Raw genomic sequence first — 17,017 nt, 5'->3', positions numbered from 1 at the left:
GAAAGAGGTCAGTGTGATTTATCAGTCACTTGCTCTGTAAAGCTGAATATCAGTACAGGAACTGAAGCGCATTTTAAAAAGCTTTAAAGCTTTTCTGGAAAATGATGAGGCCAACCTTAAAAAGTAGATGGTGATGACCTGTAGACTGAAACAGTAAATCTCAAGCCATGAAAGTGTGTAAACCCCTGGTCTAGATGTACAGAATGAAGAGGTATTTGACAGGGATAAAAAGAAAAACAGCCACTAATACAGTGATAAGACTTGAACTCTCACAAATTGGCACAGATTGAACTTTGTTATCTTTTTTGCAGTGTTTGCAAATTTTATTTTATTTTTTTATTTTTGAAATAGCAGACTGATTGAAGGAGCAGTCCAGTGATGTCAAAAAGTGGTTTAATAAAGTACAACAGAAATGACTGATATAAAGGTGACAAGAACATTCATGATCTTTGAAGTTATTTTAACAAAGTTAAAGTTGTTGGGGGGGGGGGGGGGGGGGGACACAAAAAGTTTGGGAACCACTGGATTAAAGGATGAGTTGAACCTGACTGTTCGACAGTGATCCGCACGTACATGTTTGAGTGATGCACACAGAGCGGAAGTGGTTCACACGTGTAACTCAGATTGCGGCGTGATGGGTAAACAGAAGAAACATGGAGGATTTAAATCCGCATCTAAACACAAACCTGCTGCTAAAAAGAGACAAAATAAACTCGTCCTGGTGTTCGATGATGAAGAGCGACAGTGAGTACAAACACACACGAACTATGCTAAGCTAAAGGCGAACATAACGGAAACAGAAGGTGGACGTAAAGTCCATCATAACACAGGCATGCACACCAACAGATACCATCAAAAGTCCATCATAACACAGGCATGCACACCAACAGATACCATCAAAAGTCCATCATAACACAGGCATGCACACCAACAGATACCATCAAAAGTCCATCATAACACAGGCATGCACACCAACAGATACCATCAAAAGTCCATCATAACACAGGCATGCACACCAACAGATACCATCAAAAGTCCATCATAACACAGGCATGCACACCAACAGATACCATCAAAAGTCCATCATAACACAGGCATGCACACCAACAGATACCATCAAAAGTCCATCATAACACAGGCATGCACACCAACAGATACCATCAAAAGTCCATCATAACACAGGCATGCACACCAACAGATACCATCAAAAGTCCATCATAACACAGGCATGCACACCAACAGATACCATCAAAAGTCCATCATAACACAGGCATGCACACCAACAGATACCATCAAAAGTCCATCATAACACAGGCATGCACACCAACAGATACCATCAAAAGTCCATCATAACACAGGCATGCACACCAACAGATACCATCAAAAGTCCATCATAACACAGGCATGCACACCAACAGATACCATCAAAAGTCCATCATAACACAGGCATACACACCAACAGATACCATCAAAAGTCCATCATAACACAGGCATGCACACCAACAGATACCATCAAAAGTCCATCATAACACAGGCATGCACACCAACAGATACCATCAAAAGTCCATCATAACACAGGCATGCACACCAACAGATACCATCAAAAGTCCATCATAACACAGGCATGCACACCAACAGATACCATCAAAAGTCCATCATAACACAGGCATGCACACCAACAGATACCATCAAAAGTCCATCATAACACAGGCATGCACACCAACAGATACCATCAAAAGTCCATCATAACACAGGCATGCACACCAACAGATACCATCAAAAGTCCATCATAACACAGGCATACACACCAACAGATACCATCAAAAGTCCATCATAACACAGGCATGCACACCAACAGATACCATCAAAAGTCCATCATAACACAGGCATGCACACCAACAGATACCATCAAAAGTCCATCATAACACAGGCATGCACACCAACAGATACCATCAAAAGTCCATCATAACACAGGCATGCACACCAACAGATACCATCAAAAGTCCATCATAACACAGGCATGCACACCAACAGATACCATCAAAAGTCCATCATAACACAGGCATGCACACCAACAGATACCATCAAAAGTCCATCATAACACAGGCATGCACACCAACAGATACCATCAAAAGTCCATCATAACACAGGCATACACACCAACAGATACCATCAAAAGTCCATCATAACACAGGCATGCACACCAACAGATACCATCAAAAGTCCATCATAACACAGGCATACACACCAACAGATACCATCAAAAGTCCATCATAACACAGGCATGCACACCAACAGATACCATCAAAAGTCCATCATAACACAGGCATGCACACCAACAGATACCATCAAAAGTCCATCATAACACAGGCATGCACACCAACAGATACCATCAAAAGTCCATCATAACACAGGCATGCACACCAACAGATACCATCAAAAGTCCATCATAACACAGGCATGCACACCAACAGATACCATCAAAAGTCCATCATAACACAGGCATGCACACCAACAGATACCATCAAAAGTCCATCATAACACAGGCATGCACACCAACAGATACCATCAAAAGTCCATCATAACACAGGCATGCACACCAACAGATACCATCAAAAGTCCATCATAACACAGGCATACACACCAACAGATACCATCAAAAGTCCATCATAACACAGGCATGCACACCAACAGATACCATCAAAAGTCCATCATAACACAGGCATGCACACCAACAGATACCATCAAAAGTCCATCATAACACAGGCATGCACACCAACAGATACCATCAAAAGTCCATCATAACACAGGCATGCACACCAACAGATACCATCAAAAGTCCATCATAACACAGGCATGCACACCAACAGATACCATCAAAAGTCCATCATAACACAGGCATACACACCAACAGATACCATCAAAAGTCCATCATAACACAGGCATGCACACCAACAGATACCATCAAAAGTCCATCATAACACAGGCATACACACCAACAGATACCATCAAAAGTCCATCATAACACAGGCATGCACACCAACAGATACCATCAACTGCTGCTAAAAAGAGACAAAATAAACTCGTCCTGGTGTTCGATGATGAAGAGCGACAGTGAGTACAAACACACACGAACTATGCTAAGCTAAAGGCGAACATAACGGAAACAGAAGGTGGACGTACAGTCACGGTGTTCCGTACAGCCGAACTTAATAAAAATCTTATAATAACAGCGCAAACATAAACACCATCATAATGTAGGCACACATTCAAATACACACCAATATAGCATAGAACTTAGTAGTATATTCAGATACACATCACTACATACCATCATAACACAGGCATGCACACCAACAGATACCATCAAAAGTCCATCATAACACAGGCATGCACACCAACAGATACCATCAAAAGTCCATCATAACACAGGCATACACACCAACAGATACCATCAAAAGTCCATCATAACACAGGCATGCACACCAACAGATACCATCAAAAGTCCATCATAACACAGGCATGCACACCAACAGATACCATCAAAAGTCCATCATAACACAGGCATGCACACCAACAGATACCATCAAAAGTCCATCATAACACAGGCATGCACACCAACAGATACCATCAAAAGTCCATCATAACACAGGCATGCACACCAACAGATACCATCAAAAGTCCATCATAACACAGGCATGCACACCAACAGATACCATCAAAAGTCCATCATAACACAGGCATACACACCAACAGATACCATCAAAAGTCCATCATAACACAGGCATGCACACCAACAGATACCATCAAAAGTCCATCATAACACAGGCATGCACACCAACAGATACCATCAAAAGTCCATCATAACACAGGCATGCACACCAACAGATACCATCAAAAGTCCATCATAACACAGGCATGCACACCAACAGATACCATCAAAAGTCCATCATAACACAGGCATGCACACCAACAGATACCATCAAAAGTCCATCATAACACAGGCATGCACACCAACAGATACCATCAAAAGTCCATCATAACACAGGCATGCACACCAACAGATACCATCAAAAGTCCATCATAACACAGGCATGCACACCAACAGATACCATCAAAAGTCCATCATAACACAGGCATGCACACCAACAGATACCATCAAAAGTCCATCATAACACAGGCATACACACCAACAGATACCATCAAAAGTCCATCATAACACAGGCATGCACACCAACAGATACCATCAAAAGTCCATCATAACACAGGCATGCACACCAACAGATACCATCAAAAGTCCATCATAACACAGGCATGCACACCAACAGATACCATCAAAAGTCCATCATAACACAGGCATGCACACCAACAGATACCATCAAAAGTCCATCATAACACAGGCATGCACACCAACAGATACCATCAAAAGTCCATCATAACACAGGCATACACACCAACAGATACCATCAAAAGTCCATCATAACACAGGCATGCACACCAACAGATACCATCAAAAGTCCATCATAACACAGGCATACACACCAACAGATACCATCAAAAGTCCATCATAACACAGGCATGCACACCAACAGATACCATCAAAAGTCCATCATAACACAGGCATACACACCAACAGATACCATCAAAAGTCCATCATAACACAGGCATACACACCAACAGATACCATCGAAAGTGAATACCATCATAATGTAGGAGTATATTCAGATACACATCACTACATACCATCATAACACAGGCATGCACACCAACAGATAGCATCAAAAGTGAATACCATCATAATGTAGGAGTATATTCATATACACATCACTACATACCATCATAACACAGTCATACACACCAACAGATACCATCAAAAGTGAATACCATCATAATGTAGGAGTATATTCAGATACACAACACTAAATACCATCATAACATGCATGCACACCAATAAATACCATCAAAAGTGAATACCATCATAATGTAGGAGTATATTCAGATACACAACACTACATACCATCATAACACAGTCATACACACCAACAGATACCATCAAAAGTGAATACCATCATAATGTAGGAGTATATTCAGATACACATCACTACATACCATCATAACACAGTCATACACACCAACATACCATCAAAAGTGAATACCATCATAATGTAGGAGTATATTCAGATACACAACACTAAATACCATCATAACACAGTCATACACACCAACAGATACCATCAAAAGTGAATACCATCATAATGTAGGAGTATATTCAGATACACAACACTACATACCATCATAACACAGTCATACACACCAACAGATACCATCAAAAGTGAATACCATCATAATGTAGGAGTATATTCAGATACACATCACTACATACCATCATAACACAGTCATACACACCAACAGATACCATAAAAGTGAATACCATCATAATGTAAGAGTATATTCAGATACACATCACTACATACCATCGTAACACAGTCATACACACCAACAGATACCATAAAAGTGAAAACCATCATAATGTAGGAGTATATTCAGATACACATCACTACATACCATCGTAACACAGTCATACACACCAACAGATACCATAAAAGTGAATACCATCATAATGTAGGAGTATATTCAGATACACATCACTACATACCATCATAACACAGTCATACACACCAACAGATACCATAAAAGTGAATACCATCATAATGTAGGAGTATATTCAGATACACATCACTACACATCATAACATAGTCATACACACCAATAAATACCATAAAAGTGAATATTATTATAATGTAGGAGTATATTCAGATACACACCAACTAATATCTTCATTATATAGACATACATTCAGATAGGTTCCATCATAATGTAAACATACACACCAATAAATACCATCATAATGTAGGAGTGCTTAAAAATGGAAGGAACTTTACATGCTGGATGTTACACTGATTCTGTTCACCATGTTTATGTTCATTTTACTGTCTAACATCACTGCAACCTTCACCACATTTCACTGTTACTCATTAAATAAACACGTGTTGATATGAAGCTCAGTGATGTTTTAATGGGGCGCTTTATACCAGAGGTGGGCAATTAAATTCTCCAAGTGGTCACATGAGAAACTGGGACTGTTGTGGCAGGCCGGATCAACAGGGTGAACTTAATTCCGCTTGATATTAATTTTATCTCTGTATAAAGGCAATAAATTGTACAGTTCTGATAATCTGTTACTGTTAAGAGTCGATGTTACAATCAGGTAATGAAAATGAGAAACAGGCAGTAAAAACATCAACATTTTTTCACTATTTAATCAACTTTCATGAAAACAGGTGTGAACAAAATGTGCAGGTTTTATATTAACGTTACACAAAGTGCGGGTAGCACTGTCGCCTCACAGCAAGAAGGTCTTGGTGGGGCCCCAGGTGGGGCGGTCTGGGTCCTTTCTGTGGGTTTCCTCTGGGAGCTCCGGTTTCCTCCCACAGTCCAAAGACGTACAAGTGAGTCCATGACTGTGTTTGATATTACACTTGTGAAGTGAAGAATCTTGTGTAATGAGTAACTACCGTTCCTGTCATGAATGTAACCAAAGTGTAAAACATGATGTTACAATCCTAATAAACAAACACACAAACACAAAGTGCTGCTGAAATTTAGTTTGGAGTCTAATTACATCATGTGGTGTTTTTCAGTCCTTTGTTATTGTTGGATATTCTTTCTAGAAATCACAAAGCGGATCTTGACTGCTCCAGTCCTGCATCGTACAAGTTTAGTACTATGATGTTGATTTAAATTGTAATTCTTAAACACAGCGATCTGTTCTCCATTAACTAAACACACATCTTTAAATCTGACTTAAATAATAAATACATAGAAGTCCATGTCCACAAACGTATACATTTACGTCAACTGGAAAAAGACAATGCTATTGTATTGCACCCAAAGAGGATGGGGGTCCCTGCTGAGTCTGGTTCCTCTCAAGGTTTCTTCCTGTAATTTTAGGGGAGTTTTTCCTTGCCACTGTCACCCTTGGCTTGCTCAACAGGGGTTTTCAGGTTGTTGGTCCTGGATTCTGTAAAGTTGCTTTATGACAATTTCCATTGTAAAAAGCACTAAACAAATAAAATTTACATAAAATTGACATACACTTATTTACGTCTTATTTCTTATTACCTGGACCTTATGCTGGCCGGTCAGAGACACCCAACAGGGGCCGTACAATGTGTGCTATAAGCTTTTTGTTTATCGGTTGAGTGTTGACTAGTTATGGTCAGTTATCAGGTAAAATAAAACGCTAAATTTGCATCCTTAAGTTTAAAGTAACAGTAACAGTGAACATTAACACATTTACATGAAATAATTCACATGAAACGTTTACAACAATTAGAACAATTAGCCACGTGTAAACAATACAGGTAACATTTACAACATGGACACAATTAAAAAGATGAATAAATAACCACAGGCTTTTCCACTTCAATTGTTTGATTTAAATGACTGTTGTGTCACAGCAGACTCGCTTGTTGACATCTCGATGTATCTGCTGTGTAAAAAAATATTTATTCCTTCCATTTGTGGTTATAAAAGTGTGTGTGTGTGTGTCTGTGTCTGTGTCACAGGGAGTTTCTTACAGGATTCCGCAAGAGAAAGAACGAGAGACGTAAAGCAGCAGTGGAGGAGATCAAGAACAAACTGAAAGAGGAGCAGAAACGAGTCAGAGAGGAGGTGAGGGAGTGACTGAGTGATTTATTAAATACATGTATAGGAGTCTGGAGTGAGTAAATGAATGAGGAGGTGAGTGAATGGGTTAGTGTTGTATTAAATTGTTTATTGTGTTGTTTTGTGTTTTAGAGACATAAAGAATATCTGAAGATGCTGAAAGAGAGACAAGAAGCTCTGGGTATGACGTGTTTTTGTGTGTGTGTATATGTATTGTGTGTGTATTGTATGCAGGTGTAGTCTGTGTGTGTGTGTATATGTATTGTGTGTGTGTGTGTTGTATGCAGGTGTAGTCTGTGTGTGTGTGTGTGTATATGTATTATGCTTATCTGTAGTGTATGTGTATATGTATTGTGCGTATGTGTAGTGTGTGTGTATTTTGTGTGTATGTTGTGTGTGTATTGTGCGTATGTGTAGTGTGTGTGTGAGTATTTGTATATTGTTTGTGTGAATTGTGTAAGTGCGTGTGTGTATATGTATTGTGTGTGTGTTTTCTGTGTGTGTTTCTCTGTGTGTGTGTGTGTGTGTGTGTGTGTGTGTATATGTATTGTGTGTGTGTGTTTTCTGTGTGTGTATTGTGTGTGTTTCTCTCTGTGTGTGTGTGTGTATGTGTGTTTCTGAGCCCCTGATGTTTAATCTCAGTGTTTTTGTTCTCCACAGAGGAAGCGGATGAACTCGACGACGCCGTCACGTCCCAAACCGAGTGTGTGCAGTACAATCATCCCAACCACACCGTCACCGTGACAACCATCAGCGATCTCGACCTATCAGGAGCTCAACTGCTGGAGCCGCCAACCAATCAGGTAAATAAAACTTTTTATACCATCAAATAAAGACATAAAATTCAACCAATAGATCAAAACACCCAGAGAGATTAAATGAGTCAAGTAAGGAATGAAATGAGTCAAGTAAAGAATCAAATAAGTAAAGTGAAGAATCAAATTTGTGAAGTAACGAATCAAATCAGTCAAGTGAAGAATCAAATTAGTCAAGTAACGAATCAAGTTTGAGAAGTAACAAATCAAATCAGTCAAAGGATCTGGATTATTCTGTGCTGATATGTGAACTCGTCCCGTCGTGTTTAAAAGTCTGATTAAATGTTGTTGTTTGTGTAGCAGGAAGCAGCAGGAAGTGAGGGTGAGGAGGAGAAGGAGAGGAGTGATGAAGAGAAAGTGAAAGCATTACCGAAGAAAGCTGGAAATCCTCTTCTATCCAAAAAGTGACTGAATTATTCTCTTTTATTCTTTTATGTAGTTTATTTAGTTTTTTTTTCTTTTTAAATGTTTGTTTAAATCTTCCATCATTTTTTTTATCTTTTTATATTTCTGTGTCTTTCATTCTTTTTCAAGGTTCATTCTTTTTCTTTTTTTATTTATTTCTATTTGTATTTATTTTTATATCTAATTTTTTATATATTGTTTACAATTAATCTCCTCTGTAATTTTTTTTAACTTCTTTTCTCATTGACCTTTTGTTTCTTTTCTCCTATTTTTATTCCTGAACTTACTGAACTTTCATAATTTTTTTGCTCTTTTTTACCTTCTTTTTTTAATAATTTCTCCTTGTTCTGTTGTTTCTTATGTAATCTTTTCTTTTTGTGCTTAATGCCTATAAATAATCTATAAAATAATTTTAATAATAATAATATAGTAAAAAATAAAACCTCTGCTATTATATTCATTTAATTTCATAATTATATAATATTAAATGTTTATAATAATAAAACACCTTGACTAATAATATTATATATAATTTCATAATATATTACTATTTATAGAAATCTATCAAATAAAATCTTAATATAATCTTAAATAATAACTGTACTGATAATATTATATCAATAAAATTATCTTTGTGTAATTGTTTTTCCCCCAAATAAGTTATCTATAAAACAATTTATAATATAAAATAATTAATATAAATATGATAATGTATTAAAAATAATAGTAATAACACTAATAATGTCATAAGTGTCAATAATAAAATTAAAACAACAAAACTGTTAGTCAGTTTAACAGTAATAATATCATTATAATATTATTATAACTAATACTACAAATGTAACATTAATAATCTAACAATAATTAGGGATGAAACGATGCACAACATATGACAGTTAAAAATCGGTGCACATGTGCCAGGATTTGAATCGTTATTCATTTAAAATGAATCGATATTCACTTTTAACAGCAGAAGGCACTGGCACTATTTTATTTATACAATAAGGGAAATGTGCAGCATTGTTTTTCATAGTTTGTTCCTACCTCAGAAATAAAAGACATTTATTATAGAGATAAATAAAAGATAAGCACAAATACAGTATTTTATTTTTTATTTTTTTAAACAGAAATAATAAAAGGAAACTTTGTCATAATTTGTCTTTAATTTCATTTTGTTTAAAAAATTGAAAAATGGGCGGAGTGTTATCATCATCATTCTAGTCTGCGTTTTTGACTTGGCACAGTTTTTACCCAGCATGCTCTTTCTGACCCCACAGTCCTGTTTTTAAGAAATAAGAACGCACTGACAAGTCAAGTGCACACCACAATGGCCAGGCTGTTCAACCTCGCCCTTTCCCAGACATAGCTAATCATGTCTGTGTAGACGCTTGACCGGCTGATAGCACCGCTGACATAGTGACCACACCAGCGCTGTAATAATAACAATAAATTAAAATAAAACTGGTACTGATGTTAATATAATAATAACAATAAAATACAGTTATACAATACAGCTATGAAGTGTATAATATTCCTAATAATAAATAAAATATCTAAATCTAACAATCAATACAATAAATGAAATATGTAAAACTAATAAAATCAATAAAATAAGATTAATAATATATATAAAACTAATAAAATCAATCAAATAAAATAAATGAAATATGTAAAACTAATAAAATCAATAAAATAAAATTAATAAAATATATAAAATTAATAAAATAAATAAAATGAAATAAATAAAAAAAACTAATATAACAAAAAAGTTAAATAAATAAATAAAATATCTAAACTAATAAAACAATTAAAGTAAAATAAATGAAATATGTAAAAATAAATAAAACTAATAAGTTAATCTGTGTCTCTGTGGCTGTGTAGGATTCAGTCTCTGTCGGCGTCGCTCAACACTTTCACCAAACAGAAGAAGAACAAAAAGAGTAAACAGGATTTTAGGGGGAGGAGTCAGCAGGGGGACAGGAAGTCGTCAGCCTCTCAGGGCAACAAGCATCGGCAGGGTAGAACCACCAAGAAGCAGCGGCGACAGAGGACCGGCAGGAGGGGGCGGAGCGACGACTGAGGACTTCCTGTTGTGTTAGTGACGTCTGTGTGAACTGTCCTGATAAAATCATCAGCCTTATATAAGAGAGATAAAAACATGAATAATTGTGGATGTTACAGCTTCAGTCACTGCACGGTCAGGTTCAGGCTCAAACACACCGGGCGGGACGTCTCTGGGTCCAGCAGTCGGATTGTAGAATTGATGACTGGGTGTGACTGATTTTTACTGATGAATGTTAATGGTTACCAGTTAAACTGTACAAACGTTTGGAGGTTTTGTTTAATTCTTCACCCTCTGAAACTGCCTGTTCAGGACTGAAGTCACCATGTTTATGAACTAAACAATTCCAGAGCTGATTTTGTACTGTTTTTTATTCAGGTTTATTATAATCAGGCTTTAGAATAAATTCTTTCAAAAGAACTTTGTGTTCTGCACATATTTTCACATTGTTTGTAGTTAAAACAACAAAATACTGATTAGGACTGGGCGGTATGACCAACAATTTGTATCACAGTATTTTTTATTTTTTTTATATACTGTATATATATATCCCCCCCCCACACACACACATTTTTCCCCCAATTTTCTCCCCTGATCTAGTCGTGTCCAGTTACCCTGATTGCTCCTCTATATGATTCGACCCTTCACCGCTAACTGAGGACGCCTCTCAAATGACATGCGCCCCCTCCGGCACGTACAGTCAGTACAGACTGCATTTTTCACCTGCATGAGTCGAGTTCATACACTTGATGGGGCACTGTGTATGGAGGGCCACACCCCCATCAGCATTATTCCTCAGCCCTGTGCAGGCGCCATCAGTCAGCCAGCAGGGGCCGCAGTCGCACCAGTTATGATCAGACTTTTTTGCCCCTATGAACAACAGCCAATCGTTGTTCATGCTGCCGCCCAGCCCAGTCGGAAAGGCCGAGCTGAGATTTGATACGATGTATTCCAAACCCCAACTCTGGTGCGCTAGCGTACTTTACCGCTGCGCCACCTGAGCGGCTGTATCACAGTATTTTTTTGAATTCTGGAAGTTGCACGGTTTATCCCAGTATGTTTTATTTGTGTGACTGGGACTTTTTATGTGTCTGTGATTTATTCTACTGTCAAAAGTACATAAAATATAAAACGTTTTAATTTCACATAATAAGGTGGTATATGACGGTTTTAAGTAGGGCTGGCTAGATATCACTTTTTCATGTCCGATACCGATACTGCAAATACCGATACCGTCATTTCTCCTCTCAAACAACTAAACAGTAATAATACACGTCTCAATGCACCATGGGTAAACTAGCTATCTAAATAACAACGCTCAGACTGTGAAACAAATATTGTAAAGGAATAAATACAGAAGCTACATCACACTTTTACAAAACTGCTGTTTTTATTTTCACTTTTACACACAGAACATTTAGCAGTATTTTTGGTTTCACTTACATTCAAGCTGTTGTTCACGTGACACATCTCGCTTTACGGCGTGTCGTCCAAAGTGCCTACAATTGGAGATGTGTTATTTGCTTTACACACAAACAATGGCCTTATTTACATTGTGTTATTTACATTGTGTTATTTACATTAAGCAACAGTATCAGATTGGATAACACGTTTTTTTCCTTCTGATATCCGATTCAGTGATTTGGGCCAATATCAGACCGATACCGATACAGAGTATCGGATCGGTCTCAGCCCTAGTTTTAAGGACTATAAGCTTTGCTTGGCCCCACAAAATAACACAATATATGATGGAATCAGTACACATGAAACAGGTGCAATAAATACAATTTTTATTGTGTATTTAATATTTAAATAATATACATTTACCCTTAGCTCTCCCTTTAACTAATAAAACCATGTTTGCAAACTCCACTGTACAACCTGACCACTGGTCTGTTGTTGAAAAGTGGATGACTTTAAATCTCTCCGCTTCCAGTTTACTTATAACGCTGGTTTAGCGACTGACCTGAAGTATTTTCACCTTGTAAGACAAACCTGGAATCCAGAGTTTTAATTATCGCTCTGAAAGCTTCTTTCTCGTCTGTCTATAGAGGAATCGTGTCCTTGCATATCGTCGCTCAACACGTATCTCCACTTTTAGCAGTTTTCACTTTTTTACACGTGTTGATTGTGAGTTTAAATCTGTCTGTCCATAGCAGCGAATATCAAAATGACCAATGAAAGATAAAAAAATTACACAATCTCTGTAACGAGTATCTCCATTGGCTGCTAGACCTGTCCATCAAAACCATGTATCTCCTCCTCCTTCCCCTCTGTTACTGTGTGAGAAATGTGTAATGTTTCATCTATACAGTTTATTCAGGTTATTCAAGTGCATGGTTGTAAACATGATTTATATTTGTACACGCGAGTCCATTTTACATATGAAACCAACGAACTGACGACCTGGTAAAGATGTACTTTCTGTGCTGAATTGTATCTAAATGTCACCATCTGTGGTTTGCACCATTACTGTCAGGGGCAAAAACGTTTTTTCCTTTTTCTTAAAAGTTGAGTTTTTGGAGATACGTGTTTTTCATCGGACGGCGATGATATGTGGATCGTTACTGCGTTCATAATGTCATTCTTTGTAACGGTCGTGGCTCGACAAACCGTGCGGTATGTCGTGTTTTAGTCGGTTCTTCTGGTGCATATTTGGTCTTCCTCTCTTTATCCTCCATCTGTTTTTGTTTATTTTTTTCCACCATATTGAGGAAACCTCTCTCATCTGTTAACACTGTCGTGCTAACGCTAACCAGATAACTACTTAATATGCACGGCGCTCCATAGCGCTTTTAGCGATGAACAAAGCTTTTCTGATTTAAAAAGCTGAACGGATCACTTACTGTAAAGGTCAGTCTGTTTTAATACGGTGCTGGGGAGGGGAAGTGACACTATACTACAACATTATGGACTACAGCTGTATCTGGTAGGTGAATCTAGAGTGCACGGTGAGTGTAAATAAGCACATTTCCACCAAAATATCAATTATTAGTAAAACCAACTGCATATATGTTTGTTTTTCGAACAGCGCGGTCGTTTTCCACAGAACTATTGTTTTATCGGTATGTAAATATCTGGCGCCACCTGCTGGTTGAGTGTGAAGTCGCAGGTTCTATATGAAAATCTGAATTTGATGAACTGGCGTTATTACCAAGCTACGATTGATAAAAGCCTTGGTCTGACCAGTAGTCCAAGGCTACATATACACCCATCAGCCATAACATTAAAACCACCTCCTTGTTTCTACACTCACTGTCCATTTTATCAGCTTCACTTACCATATAGAAGCACTTTGTAGTTCTACAATTACTGACTGTAGTCCATCTGTTTCTCTAAATGCGTTGTTACCCCTTTTCACCCTGTTCTTCAATTATCAGGAGCACCACAGAGCAGGTATTATTTGGGTGATGGATCATTCTCAGCACTGCAGTGACACTGACATGGTGGTGGTGTGTTAGTGTGTGTTGTGCTGGTATGAGTGGATCAGACACAGCAGCGCTGTCACTGCTGGACTGAGAATAGTCCACCAAGCAAAAACATCCAGCCAACAGCGCCCCGTGGGCAGCGTCTTATGACCACTGATGAAGGTCTAGAAGATGACCGACTCAAACAGCAGCAATAGATGAGCGATCGTCTCTGACTCTACTGACTACTACAGTCAGTAATTGTAGAACTACAAAGTGCTTCTATATGATAAGTGGAGCTGATAAAATGGACAGTAACAGTGACGTACACTATGTGGCCAAAAGTATTTGGACACCTGACCATGAGCTTGTTGTGCAATCCATTTAAAAAACGAGCGGTATTAAAATAGAGTGACCCTCTATGTGATATTTTTTTAGCTAGAACAGCAGCCACTTTTCTGGGGAGGCTTTGAAGTGTATCTGTGTATGGGAATTTGTGCCCATTCAGTCAAAAGAGTATTTGTATGACTGGTCACCAATGATGATTTTCTGGTTCATTCCAGAGCTGTTGAGTTAGGCTGAGGTCAGGACTATGTGCAGGATACTGGAGTTTCTTTATTCTGAGCTTTTCTTAATGTCTTCATAGAGTTACACAGTCATGCTGGAACAGGAAAGGGCCTTCCCTAAACTGTTGCTGCAAAGGAAGCATACTATTTCCTTATTATAATTGATTTATTACACCTGTTAGAAATTGCTGTAGCTGAAACACATGAACTTAATCATTAAAAGGGGCGTCCCAATACTTCTGTGTAACAATAAATAAGCAATATTAAGTTGAATAAAAAAAAGAAATACTGGATTAGTGATCAGAAAGTCACTGGTTCAATTCCCACAACTCCCAGGTTGGACCCCTGAGCAAGGCCCCTAAGTCTGTGCATGGCTGGATTACTGACCGGGCCAGTGGGGCCAGCGCCCAGGGGCCCTTGAGGTCAGGGGGCCCCGGGGGGGCCCTGGCCCAATACATTTTGCGATGCCTATCAACATTTACATTTTCAGCATTTAGCAGACGCTTTTATCCAAAGCGACTTACACAACGAGCAATTGAGGGTTAAGGGCCTTGCTCAGGGACCCAACAGTGGCAACTTGGTGGTGGTGGGGCTTGAACCGACAACCTTCTGTTTACTAGTCCAGTACCTTAACCACTGAGCTATCACTGGCCCTTTATGATACAATATATTTTTATTTCCGAGGGCCCTCCATTTTAAGGATCCTCTGACTATTAGAGACTTTGACCCCAGGGCCTCTTGGGGGCCCTAGCCATGCTTTTGGGGCCCGTAGCCATGCTTTTGGGGCCCCTAGCCATGCTTTTGTGGGCCCTAGCCATGCTTTTGTGGGCCCTAGCCATGCTTTTGGGCCCTAGCCATGCTTTTGGGCCCCTTATGAAAATGGATGAGGCGTTGTGGCACTGCTCTGACTTCGACTTCTGGCTATTAGGGGTCCTAGGAAAGAGGGGGGCATATTTTTAGAGGGCCCTGGTTATGAGAGCCCCTACCAGGGGGCCCTAGAGAAGAGCAGGGCATACCATTAGAGGGCCCTTGATCACGAGGGCCCCTGCTATGGGGCCCTTGACTTCCATAGAAGTCGTTTACCATGGCTCCTTGACTTTCTAGGGACCTACAAATTGCCAGGCAAGCTACCATATTTCATAACAGACGTTTTGTTGCAAATATGCGATTCAGGCCCTTACTTAATGTTTCTGAATTTGTATTGTTTCAAAATTATTATGTTCAATTTCTCTTAAGCGCACTCTTTGCCCAGGGGCCCAGACTATCCTTAATCCGTCTTTGAGTCTGTGGTGCTTTCATTATATTCAGAAATTAAACATCAATTAAAGCTAAATGCTTTAAATGTAAATGAATAAAAGTGATAGAAATGCACAAACGAGTGTGTGTGTGTGTGTGTGTGTGTGTGTGTGTGCGCACGCGCACGCCGAAGCAGAGACAACATTTACCATCTGTTTACCGGCTCATGTCACTTTCTGATATTTAATACTGACCCCATGTCTGCAACGGTGGCCATTTTGGCTCCTCACACCACGCTGCTTTTATTCAGAGTGAACTGGAGTCGGATCCAACATGGCTGACTGAGGGGATCCAGTTGCATGTATTGTTGTAGGAGTCAATAGGGCATGTGTGTATGTGTGTGTGAGCTTGAGTGACCGATGAGGAGTTGTGCTGGATGTATATACACTCTGATCGTACACACACACACACACACACCGGGACGGCAGTGGCAGGTCAGGCCTCCTCACACTCCGGCCAGGTAACATAGTTCAGTACTTTATTTAGGTCTACATGTTTAAAGGTGTGATGAGGTGGTGATGGTTGCAGTGTAGGTGTGTGTGTGTGTGTGAGAGAGAGAGAGAGAATGAGAGAGAGAGAGAGAGAGAGAGAGAGAGTTTTGTGAGGAGTGTGTGTGTGTGTGTGTGAGTTTTGTGAGGAAAACCTGATGTTTCTGATGCCAGTAGGTGGATTGGGTGCTCTGAGTTGCTCTGTAGTTGAGACTGAGTAAATGGACTGGTGCTCTATCCAGGGTGTAAT

General features: G+C 39.0%; 1 protein-coding gene across 1 annotated transcript; it reads left to right on the top strand.

The window, feature by feature from the left end:
• Positions 1–605: 605 nt before the first annotated feature.
• nol12 (nucleolar protein 12) lies at positions 606–11,430 on the top strand. Its single transcript, XM_062990926.1, has 6 exons — positions 606–744; positions 7,629–7,734; positions 7,861–7,909; positions 8,389–8,531; positions 8,847–8,947; positions 10,830–11,430. The coding sequence occupies exons 1-6, from the start codon at positions 635–637 to the stop codon at positions 11,026–11,028; spliced, it is 708 nt and encodes a 235-aa protein (XP_062846996.1). The 5' UTR covers positions 606–634; the 3' UTR covers positions 11,029–11,430.
• The last annotated feature ends 5,587 nt before the right edge of the window (positions 11,431–17,017 follow it).

The sequence above is a fragment of the Trichomycterus rosablanca genome, chromosome 2 (assembly GCF_030014385.1).
Source record: "Trichomycterus rosablanca isolate fTriRos1 chromosome 2, fTriRos1.hap1, whole genome shotgun sequence".
In the NCBI taxonomy this organism is placed as follows: domain Eukaryota; kingdom Metazoa; phylum Chordata; class Actinopteri; order Siluriformes; family Trichomycteridae; genus Trichomycterus; species Trichomycterus rosablanca.
The sequence above is the reverse complement of the archived record's forward strand: the minus strand, read 5'-3'. Positions and strand labels throughout refer to the sequence as shown.